This window comes from Panulirus ornatus, chromosome 3 (assembly GCF_036320965.1).
Source record: "Panulirus ornatus isolate Po-2019 chromosome 3, ASM3632096v1, whole genome shotgun sequence".
Taxonomy (NCBI): Eukaryota; Metazoa; Arthropoda; class Malacostraca; order Decapoda; family Palinuridae; genus Panulirus; species Panulirus ornatus.
Genome location: NC_092226.1, coordinates 42,529,285 through 42,541,880, shown reverse-complemented (window position 1 = coordinate 42,541,880; position 12,596 = coordinate 42,529,285). Strand labels below are relative to the sequence as shown.

General features: G+C 40.6%; 1 protein-coding gene across 3 annotated transcripts in view; it reads right to left on the bottom strand.

Moving 5' to 3' along the window:
* jagn (jagunal) overlaps positions 1–12,224 on the bottom strand; it is an 87,940-nt gene extending 75,716 nt beyond the window's left edge. Inside the window, exon 1 of one of the 3 annotated variants that reach the window (XM_071687446.1) lies at positions 11,909–12,224. In XM_071687446.1, coding sequence (XP_071543547.1) covers positions 11,909–11,997 — 89 coding nt within the window. In that variant the 5' untranslated portion in view covers positions 11,998–12,224. The remainder of the gene's footprint in view (positions 1–11,908) is intronic. The other 2 variants (XM_071687426.1, XM_071687435.1) reach the window with 2 other exon arrangements.
* Positions 12,225–12,596: the final 372 nt, after the last annotated feature.

Sequence of the window (12,596 nt, the reverse complement as noted above, 5' to 3'; positions counted from 1 at the left end):
CATATATTCTAATATCTTCCACAGAGCATCTCAATCAACACTATCCATATGCCTTTCCTCAAATCCAAAAAATGCTACATACAAATCCATTTTGCTTTTCTAATTATTTTCTCACATACAATCTTCAAAGCAAACACCTGATCCACACATCCTCTGCCACTTCTGAACCACACTGCTCCTCCCCAATCTGGATGCTCGTACATGCCTTCACCCTCTCAATCATTAAACCCTCCCATATAATTACCAGGAAAACTCAAAAAAACTTATACCTCTTTAATTTGAGCACTACTCTATAATCCCCTTTGCCTTTGTACAATGGCACTATTCACGCATTCCGTATCCGCCAATCCTCAGCACCTCACCATGAGTCATACATACATTAAATAACCTTACCAACCAGTTCAAAACAATACAGTACCTCCCCTTTATAATAAATTCCAACTGCAATACCATCCAAACCCTCTTCCATTGCCGGCTTTCATCTTCCGCACAAGCTTTCACCTACCTCTTCTCATTTACCAAATCAATTTCCCTAACCCTCTTCACTTTTGCACACAAACCCTCGACACAACAACCCTAATCTGCCACTCTATCATCAAACACATTCAAACAAACCTACAAAATACTCCACGCTCCATCTCCTTCTCACAATCACCCACTAATTGTATCACTCCCCATTTGCGCCCTTCACTGAAGTTCCCATTTGCTCCTTGTCTTACACAACTTTATTTACCTCCTTCCAGTACACTTTCTATTCTCCCTAATATGTTAATGATACTCTCTCACCCCAACCTCATTTTGCATTTTTTTTCACCTCTTGTCACCTTCTCTTGACCTCCTGTCTCTTACTTTTATACATTCTCCCCCACCCAATTGCTTTTTTTCCCCCTGCAAAAATCATCCAATCTCTCTCTTCTCTTTTTTCACATAAATACACTTAACATCTTCCAACCCCTCCACTCACTAACCCTTTTCTCTAAACAACCCACCTCCCACTCTTCTCATGCCACAAGCAAAATATATATATATAGATATAGTATATATATCTATATATATAATAAAAAAATATATATATATAGTATATATAATAATTGGGAGGTAAGTTTGGGAATGAGTAAAACTGTGGAAGTGAAGTGATTTTAGATATCGTGGAGAGTGGATTTGAAGAGTGGATGGAAACCAGTGGAAGTGATCATAGGATGGGGAGGGGTTGAAAATTCTGGAACCTTAAAGAATGTGTGGAAGTCGAGAACATTGTTCCGGAAAGCAAAAATGGGTATGTTTGAAGGAATAGTGGTTCCAACAATGTTGTATGGTTGCGAGGCGTGGGCTGTGGATAGAGTTGTGCACAGGAGGGTGGATGTGCTGGAAATGAGATGTTTGAGGACAATATGTGGTGTGAAGTGGTTTGATCGAATAAGTAATAATAGGTTAAGAGAGATGTGTGGTAATAAAAAGAGTGTGGTTGAGAGAGCAGAAGAGGGTGTTTTGAAATGGTTTGGTCAAATGGAGAGAATGAGTGAGGAAAGGTTGACCAAGAGGATATATGTGTCAGAGGTGGAGGGAACGTGGAGAAGTGGGAGACCACATTGGAGGTGGAAAGATGGAGTGAAAAAGATTTTGAGTGATCGGGGCCTGAACATGCACAGGTGGGTGAAAGGCGTGCAAGGAATAGAGTGAATTGGATCGATGTGGTATACCGGGGTCGACGTGCTGTCAATGGATTGAACCAGGGCACGTGAAGCGTCTGGGGTAAACCATGGAAAGTTCTGTGGGGCCTGGATGTGGAAAGGGAGCTGTGGTTTCGGTGCATAATTACATGAGAGCTAGAGAATTAGTGTGAACGAATGGGGCCTTTGTTGTCTTTTCCTAGCACTACCTCGCACACATGAGGGGGGAGGGGGTTGTTATTCCATGTGTGGCGAGGTGGCGATGGGAATGAATAAAGGCAGACTATGAATTATGTACAGGTGTATATATGTATATGTCTGTGAGTGTATATATATGTATATGTTGAGATGTATAGCTATGTATATTTGCGTGTGTGGACGTGTATGAATATACATGTGTATGTGGGTGGGTTGGGCCATTCTTTCGTCTGTTTCCTTGTGCTACCTCACTAACGCAGGAGACAGCGACAAAGCAAAATAAATAAATAAAAATATATATATTTTTTTTTTTGCTTTGTCGCTGTCTCCCGCGTTTGCGAGGTAGCGCAAGGAAACAGACAAAAGAAATGGCCCAACCCACCCCCATACACATGTATATACATACGTTCACACACGCAAATATACATACCTACACAGCATTCCATGGTTTACCCCAGACGCTTCACATGCCTTGATTCAATCCACTGACAGCACGTCAACCCCGGTATACCACATCGCTCCAATTCACTCTATTCCTTGCCCTCCTTTCACCCTCCTGCATGTTCAGGCCCCGATCACACAAAATCTTTTTCACTCCATCTTTCCACCTCCAATTTGGTCTCCCTCTTCTCCTCGTTCCCTCCACCTCCGACACATATATCCTCTTGGTCAATCTTTCCTCACTCATTCTCTCCATGTGCCCAAACCATTTCAAAACACCCTCTTCAGCTCTCTCAACCACGCTCTTTTTATTTCCACACATCTCTCTTACCCTTACATTACTTATTCGATCAAACCACCTCACACCACATATTGTCCTCAAACATCTCATTTCCAGCACATCCACCCTCCTGCGCACAACTCTATCCATAGCCCACGCCTCGCAACCATATGACATTGTTGGACCCACTATTCCTTCAAACATACCCATTTTTGCTTTCCGAGATAATGTTCTCGACTTCCACACATTCTTCAACGCTCCCAGAACTTTCACCCCCTCCCCCATCGTATGATTCACTTACGCTTCCATGGGTTTGGATGGTATTGCAGTGGAATTTATTAAAAAAGGGGGTGACTGTATTGTTGACTGGTTGGTGAGGTTATTTAATGTATGAATGATTCATGGTGAGGTGCCTAAGGATTGGTGGAATGCTTGCATAGTGCCATTGTACAAAGGCAAAGGGGATAAAAGTGAGTGCTGAAATTACAGAGGTATAAGTTTGTTGAGTATTCCTGCGAAATTAGATAGGAGGGTATGGATTGAGAGGGTGAAAGCATGTACAGAGCATCAGATTGGGGAAGAGCAGTGTGGTTTCAGAAGTGGTAGAGGATGTGTGGATCAGGTGTTTGCTTTGAGGAATGTATGTGAGAAATACTTAGAAAAGCAAATGGATTTGTATGTAGCATTTATGGATCTGGAAAAGGCATATGATAGAGTTGATAGAGATGCTCTGTGGAAGGTATTAAGAATATATGGTGTGGGAGACAAATTGTTAGAAGCAGTGAAAAGTTTTTATCGAGGATGTAAGGCATGTGTTCGTGTAGGAAGAGAGAAAAGTGATTGGTTCTCAGTGAATGTAAATTTGCAGCAGGGGTGTGTGATGTCGCCATGGTTGTTTAATTTGTTTATGGATAGGGTTGTTAAGGAGGTGAATGCAAGAGTTTTAGAAAGATGGGCAATTATGCAGTCTGTTGTGGATGAGAGAGCTTTGGAAGCGAGTCAGTTGTTGTTCGCTGATGATACAGCGCTGGTGGCTGATTCATGTGAGAAACTGCAGAAGCTGGTGACTGAGTTTGGTAAAGTGTGTGAAAGAAGAAAGTTAAGAGTAAATGTGAATAAGAGCAAGGTTATTAGGTACAGTAGGGTTGAGGGTCAAGTCAATTGGGAGGTGAGTTTGAATGGAGAAAAACTGGAAGTAAAGTGTTTTAGATATCTGGGAGTGGATCTGGCAGCGGATGGAACCATGGAAGCGGAAGTGGATCATAGGATGGGGGAGGGGGCGAAAATTCTGGGAGCCTTGAAGAATGTGTGGAAGTCGAGAACATTATCTCGGAAAGCAAAAATGGGTATGTTTGAAGGAATAGTGGTTCCAACAATGTTGTATGGTTGCGAGGCGTGGGCTATGGATAGAGTGGTGCGCAGGAGGATGGATGTGCTGGAAATGAGATGTTTGAGGACAATGTGTGGTGTGAGGTGGTTTGATCGAGTAAGTAACGTAAGGGTAAGAGAGATGTGTGGAAATAAAAAGAGCGTGGTTGAGAGAGCAGAAGAGGGTGTTTTGAAATGGTTTGGGCACATGGAGAGAATGAGTGAGGAAAGATTGACCAAGAGGATATATGTGTTGGAGGTGGAGGGAACGAGGAGAAGAGGGAGACCAAATTGGAGGTGGAAAGATGGAGTGAAAAAGATTTTGTGTGATCGGGGCCTGAACATGCAGGAGGGTGAAAGGAGGGCAAGGAATAGAGTGAATTGGAGCGATGTGGTATACCGGGGTTGACGTGCTGTCAGTGGATTGAATCAGGGCATGTGAAGCGTCTGGGGTAAACCATGGAAAGCTGTGTAGGTATGTATATTTGCGTGTGTGGACGTATGTATATACATGTGTATGGGGGTGGGTTGGGCCATTTCTTTTGTCTGTTTCCTTGCGCTACCTTGCAAACGCGGGAAAAAAAAAAAAAAAATATATATATATATATATATATATATATATATATATATATATATATATATATATATAAGAGTGAGTGCCCAAATTACAGAGGTATATGCTTGTTGAGTATTCCTGGTAAATTATATGGGAGGGTATTGATTGAGAGGGTGAAGGCATGTACAGAGCATCAGATTGGGGAGGAGCAGTGTGGTTTCAGAAGTGGTAGAGGATGTGTAGATCAGGTGTTTGCTTTCAAGAATTATTATTTATTATCTTTTACTTTGCTTTGTCGCTGTCTCCCGCTATAGCAAGGTAGCGCAAGGAAACAGACAAAAAAATGGCCCAACCCACTCACATACACATGTATATACATACATGTCCACACACACAAATATACATACCTATACATCTCAACGTATACATATATATACACACACAGACATATACATATATATACACATGTATATAAATTCATACTGTCTGCCTTTATTCATTCCCATCGCCACCTCGCCACACATGAAATAACAACCCCCTTCCCCCTCGTGTGCGCGAGGTAGTGCTAGGAAAAGACAACAAAGGCCACATTCATTCACACTCACTCTCTAGCTGTCATGTAATAATGCACCAAAACTACAGCTCCCTTTCCACATCCAGGCCCCACAGAACTTTCTATGGTCTACCCCAGACGCTTCACATGCCCTGGTTCAATCCATTGACAGCACATCAACCCCGGTATACCACATCATTCCAATTCACTCTATTCCTTGCGTGCCTTTCACCATCCTGCATGTTTAGGCCCTGATCGAGGATGTAAGGCATGTGTCCATGTAGGAAGAGAGTAAAGTGATTGGTTCTCAGTGAATGTAGGTTTGCGGCAGGGGTGTGTGATGTCTCTATGGTTGTTTAATTTGTTTATGGATGGGGTTGTTAGGGAGGTGAATGCAAGAGTTTTGGAAAGAGGGGCAAGTATGCAGTCTGTTGTGGATGAGAGAGCTTGGGAAGTGAGTCAGTTGTTGTTCGCTGATGATACAGTGCTGGTGGCTGATTCATGTGAGAAACTGCAGAAGCTGGTGACTGAGTTTGGTAAAGTGTGTGAAAGAAGAAAGCTGAGAGTAAATGTGAATAAGAGCAAGGTTATTAGGTACAATAGGGTTGAGGGTCAAGTCAATTGGGAGGTAAGTTTGAATGGAGAAAAATTGGAGGAAGTAAAGTGTTTTAGATATCTGGGAGTGGATTTCGCAGCAGATGGAGCCATGGAAGCGGAAGTGAATCATAGGGTGGGGGAGGGTGCGAAAATTCTGGGAGCGTTGAAGAATGTGTGGAAGTCGGGAACATTATCTCGGAAAGCAAAAATGGGTATGTTTGAAGGAATAGTGGTTCCAACAATGTTATACGGTTGCGAGGTGTGGGCTATGGATAGAGTTGTGCGGAGGAGAGTGGATGTGCAGGAAATGAGATGTTTAAGGACAATATGTGGTGTGAGGGTGTTTGATCGAGTAAGTAATAATAATAGGGTAAGAGAGATGTGTGGTAATAAAATGAGTGTGGTTGGGAGAGCAGAAGAGGGTGTTTTGAAATGGTTTGGGCACATGGAGAGAATGAGTGAGGAAAGATTGACCAAGAGGATATATGTGTCAAAGGTGGAGGGAACGAGAAGTGGGAGACCAAATTGGAGGTGGAAAGATGGAGTGAAAAAGATTTTGAGCGATTGGGGCCTGAACATGCAGGAGGGTAAAAGGCGTGCAAGGAATAGAGTGAATTGGAGTGATGTGGTATACCGGGGTCGACGTGCTGTCAGTGGATTGAACCAGGGCATGTGAATCGTCTGGGGTAAACCATGGAAAGTTCTGTGGGGCTGGATGTGGAAAGGGAGCTGTGGTTTCATTGCATTATTACATGACCGCTAGAGACTGAGTGTGAAGGAATGTGGCCTTTTTTGTCTTTTACTGGCACTACCTCGCGCACATGAGGGGGAGGGGGTTGTTATTTCATGTGTGGCGAGGTGGCGATGGGAATGAATAAAGGCAGACTGTATGAATTATGTACATGTGTATATATGTATATGTCTGTGTGTGTATATATATGTATTCATTGAGATGTATAGGTATGTATATTTGTGTGTGTGGACATGTATGTATATACATGTGGATGTGGGTGGGTTGGGCCATTGTTTCGTCTGTTTCCTTGTGCTACCTTGCTAACGCGGGAGAGAGCGACAAAGCAAAATTACTAAATAAAAACAGGAGCAAGTAAAGTGTTTTAGATATCTGGGAGTGGATCTGGCAGCGGATGGAACCATGGAAGCAGAAGTGAATCATAGGGTGGGGGAGGGGGCGAAAATCCTGGGAGCCTTGAAGAATGTGTGGAAGTCGAAAACATTATCTCGGAAAGCAAAAATGGGTATGTTTGAAGGAGTAGTGGTTCCAACAATGTTGTATGGTTGCGAGGTGTGGGCTATGGATAGAGTTGTGTGCAGGAGGGTGGATGTGCTGGAAATGAGATGTTTGAGGACAATGTGTGTTGTGAGGTGGTTTGATTGAGTAAGTAATGTAAGGGTAAGAGAGATGTGTGGAAATAAAAAGAGCGTGGTTGAGAGAGCAGAAGAGGGTGTTTTGAAATGGTATGGGCACATGGAGATAATGAGTGAGGAAAGATTGACCAAGAGGATATATGTGTCGGAGGTGGAGGGAACGAGAAGTGGGAGACCAAATTGGAGGTGGAAAGATGGAGTGAAAAAGATTTTGTGTGATCGGGGCCTGAACATGCAGGAGGGTGAAAGGAGGGCAAGGAATAGAGTGAATTGGATCGATGTGGTATACCGGGGTTGACATGTTGTCAGTGGACTGAATCAGGGCATGTGAAGCGTCTGGGGTAAACCATGGAAAGTTGTGTGGGGCCTGGATGTGGAAATTGAGCTGTGGTTTCGGGCATTATTGCATGACAGCTAGAGACTGAGTGTGAATGAATGGGGCCTTTGTTGTCTTTTCCTAGTGCTACCTCGCACACATGAGGGGGGAGGGGGATGGTATTCCATATGTGGCGAGGTGGCTATGGGAATGAATAAAGGCAGACAGTATGAATTGTGTGCATGGGTATATATGTATGTGTCTGTGTGTGTATATATACGTGTACATTGAGATGTATAGGTATGTATATTTGCGTGTGTGGACGTGTATGTATATACATTGTGTATGGGGGTGGGTTGGGCCATTTCTTTCATCTGTTTCCTTGCACTACCTCGCAAACGTGGGAGACAGCGACAAAGCAAAATAATAAAAAATATATATATATATATATATATATATATATATATATAGATTTTGTGTGAGTGTGTATGTGTTGCATGGCTGGCACATGTAGTATGAAATTTTTTCCTAAAAAGTTACACAAACAAGGGCTACATACATAGTGAAATCACATTAAGGTTTATGAAGGTTTGGAATATGTTTAACATATACATATTAAAGATTTTTTGATTTGTGGTTGCAGCTTGTGGTGCTTTAACGACCAACGCAGCTGACAGGTCTAAAGCCCAAACAACCAACCAACTTAATATAAAGTCATAGGCTATATAATTAGTGAGAGTGCTTGTGGTTTGAAAATTATTCTGATTAATTAAAGGATGTGTTCAATATTTTTTGGTTGATATTGACTGCCTTACTAGCCCTGGCATCTGACTGGCCAAAAGCCCATTCAACCAACCAATCAAATAAAAATTATGTATTGAGGTTAGGTGTATCTAAATGCTGCAAGTAAATCTTTGTGAAATCTTTCCTAAGAAAAAAAAATTATTGTATGCTGGTCACTCAACTAACTCGGTGTTCTCTTCAAAACTCTACTATGACAATAGTGAGGAAAGTACACTACTATTTTTTTATTTTGGTTTTTATTTGGGTTAACGTGCAAATGCTTCATCAAATTTGTTTTATTTTGGTTAATACACAAATGCTTTATAAGTTTGTTTTTTCACAAAAAAAGCATCTCAGGATCATATTCACAATTTATAGGTTAACATAAGCACACAGCAAATTGAATGGATGTTTGTGCCCCTTTTCCATGAGCAACCATTCTGTGCAGTTCCAAGCAGCATACTACATTAATTTTTGTAATTTCTTAATATAAATCTCAGCGGCTAGAGGCAGTTTTCATAGATTCTTGTTTTTTCAATTGTATAGCTAAGGGCAGTTAAGTAAGCTTTTCATAGATTCTTTTTTCAGTTGTTTAGTTTTTATGATAACTGGTCCCTTAGTTTTCCTTGATCTTCGCAGCCCTTCCCACAACTGCTTTAATACCACAAAATGAAATACAATGTACTAAATCATGCTCCACTACGCCTTTTCTGTTCTCTAAAAATTACACTACAGATATGAAAGAAAATCACTTAATATCCAAAGCTAACAGCAGAATGGAGTTAAACTGGACTTTTCCCCAGTTCCAGTTTTTACACTTTCTGTTAAAGGCCTTACCCACTTTTAAAGGAACTTATCCTTCCATAACAACATATGACTGTTGCATGTTTCATATAGTTTTACTAAGTCTGGCATGTTTAATGATATGATTTTCTTCCATATTAATAATCTATTAGGTAAAATAGCAATTTAGGTAGACCTTTGGAATAGGTGATTTTGTTTTCCAACAGTAAAGTAGTATGTGGAGAACACAATAAGAATGGCAAGGAGTTATTTTCTTTTTCTTTTTTTTCACCAATAAAATGTCACAGGTGGGGAGGCTTTTGGAGCTTGGGGGGTGAGGAAATGTGGGATTAACATAAAAGTAGGTAAATATCTATAGAAATCAAAGGAAGTGGTAATCTGTCTATCTGTCTGCATCTCTGAAGCATGTTCCCTTGTGGAACTCCCACTTATCTCTGTCCTTAAATGCCTCCCTCGCATGCACTGTTCCATGCATTCTTTCACCATTTCCCTCTTTCTAGAAATCTTCCTTTCTGTTTTCTCATGTCACAGGTGGTCACCATCTCACTAACCCCTTTAATCATAGTCATACACACTGCTTGTGAACTCTGTCCTGCAATTTTTCCACATGCCCAAACCACCTCAAAGTATAATGTTTCATCCACACTCCCCCCTTCTCAACTCATGCCCTTTGCATTCCCTGCTATAACAAATTTCTCATACGTTCCCCTCATTAGTTTCTTCATTCCATCTAGTCACACCAAAAGGTCCTTTCAAATAGCTCATTTCCACAGCCTGGATTCATGAGCTCTGTGACCATGTCCATGTTTCACCTGCATTGGTCTGGGTTGGAAGGACTATGCTGTCCTTTAATCCTCTTCATTATTCTGGAATGGGACCCAGTGACTCTTCTTCCCTGTACTGCTTTCTCTTTTATCTTAACAAACATGCCTAAGATCGCTCCAAGATACTAATTTGTTTGTGTCACATCTTCCAGTCTTCCACATCTTCCCCATACCTAGTACAACAGCAGTTGTCTAAAATAACTTGGTATCATCACCATCTGAAAACTTTCATTGTTCTCTAGTGCTAGTGTAATGTTTAAAGAATAAGATGGTAATAACAGAGCACGAGTTAGAGCATTACATCTTAAACAATATTAAATAAGTAAGGTGAGAAAGGGTATGCATATCAGGGAAAATTTGGGTCAATGAATGGTGAAAAAAAAATCTGGGGTTAATTAATTTTCTTGGTATATGTAAAATATCAAGATAACCTATGATAGTAAAATTGTTAAACCATTTAATACAGCATCTGTTTGTTAACATCTTACATCATATTAGAGGTGCATTTTCACGAAGTGTGACAGGTATATTTCTGACAGGATATCGAGCATTAAGGTAAATCTTGAATGCTAAGAGAGTTAGGTGAAGTTTTCAAAGGTTCTGTTGAGTCTTAATAGTCTTTTACATTAGCTAGGAGAGTTAGATGAAGTTTTCAAAGGTTCTGTTGAGTCTTAAAAGTCTTTTACATTAATCAACCCTACAATTTGTCTGATGTACACACCAGTAGAAATGTGCGAGACTAAAGTTACACCTATCAATGCTTTATTGGTCATCTTGGGTACTTGTCTGTATATAACAATACTCATTTTAATTTATCATAGTGTCATATCTTAAAATGGTAAACACTGTATGATCTATGTAATTTAAAAGCTCATTCCAGTCATACACCACTGTCTAAGATTAATACTTCCTAGTATTTCTATTACATTGCTTCTTATAAAGTTTATGTGTATTCCCTCTTGGAATTATTCCTAGTCTTCAAACAGTTTTGTATTGTCATTCAGTTCCACTCCTTTAATAAGTGTAAACGTTTAATAAGGTCTCTTTTCCTTCTATTTTCCAGTATTGGCATATCTAGTCTTCTAAGTCTTTGTTTATAATTCTTTTACTTTTGGGATTAGTTATTTGGCATGCTGTTGTACTCTTTCAGTCATATCAATATCCTTACTCAAATAAGGAGACCAATCCAGGACACCATCCTCAAGGTGGGGGGTCTTACAAAAGTTTTATACAAAATACTCATTTTTTTCAAGGTACAAATACTTGAGTGATCTGCAGCAGGTAGTTCTATTTTAACAATTAACTATACAAGCACCTAAAACATATGTAGCCACTTATTTTCCCACAGCTAGTTTTGATGCAGAGCTAAAATAGATGTTTATTTATAATGTATGAAAACTTCACCTACTTTTGCCTATGAATCAAGTTGCCTTAATTTTCAGTGAAATTATCATAATGTTCAAACAACTTTGTTTTCTACTGCATTACACATGCTAAAGAATGTGCACTGGAACATACTATATTCATCTGCATCCAGCGCCCAAAACCAGGATGTAAATGAGGGATTATCAATCACAATAATTTTCAAGTATGTTAGAGATAAGGTAAATGTGTATTTGGTATGGGAAGTTATTTATTTACTCTATATTTTTGTGGTTCCTACAAACTTCACCAGTATTATTACCTCTACATTTTCCCTAATGTTCATACTATTAGTAAAAATGGCTATAAATCATACTGCCAATTATACTATTCCCCACATAGTGCACAATTTCTTCAAAACTATTTTTGGGGCATACCAAAACTGAACGTTACCAATTAGCCATGCTATCAGTGTAAATAATTACTAATGCCATTTCCTGTGACAAATAGTTGTTGTTGTTTTCCCATGTTACTATTTTACCTTCAAATGGCAAGTACAGCAAAACCAGCAGCTGATAAAACACCCCCTACAGCAGGCCAAGCATGTCTCATGCTGAGCAACCAGCTGTTGATTTCCAGTTGTCATTGTGAGCGCAGAATATGACAGGAACGTATGAATGAATGAGAGACAACGGTAGCGAAAACGTGGCCGAGATGCCTTGAAATAGGTGCCAGGAATACTGTTGGATCAGGCATCGCGTTACACTCACCTAATCTGGTAATGTGTGGCTACGGTCTCCCTGTGTATAAAGTCGGAACCATCGGTCCCGGCCACCATTGGTCCGTCCCGGGACGCCATCCTGACCTCTCACAGTCCTTCCGCCTCTCCTCCAGCTTAGCGAGAGATGGAAGGTCGAGTGAGCGGACCGGCAGGCGGGCAAGGGCCTCTCCTCCGCCAACAGTTGCAGCCAAAGCCACTGGCACTGGCAACAACACTGGCACCTGGCGGCCGTCTCTCGGACACGTCAGTCTGGCCAACACAACACACAGAAAACGGTGTGCATCATATCCTGATCCTGTACTGTGTCCCAAGGTATTGAATAATGCGGTTTCATGCCGTCGCGAACATTAATTCCTTATAAATATGAAAGTAATGTCTAAATATTTTGTTTATTGCTTTTCTCCAAACGAGATGAGAAACATTTTCTCCATGTTTATCAATGTTTTCATTTTGTCTACACTTGTGATTTGAGGTATTTGAGGGCGCAGTTAAGATGGTCTTTGACAATAAAATTGTATAATTTAGACTTTCGCGCGTTTTTTAGGGTTTCTATGTACGCTCCTTATGTTGTATTATTGCTACTCTAAAGATATGGAGTAGCTTTTTTTTCTGTTTCAAAACTGATCTGTCGGTTTTGAATAACTGGATAGTGGTAGGGTTATGAGGGAGTGAAATGT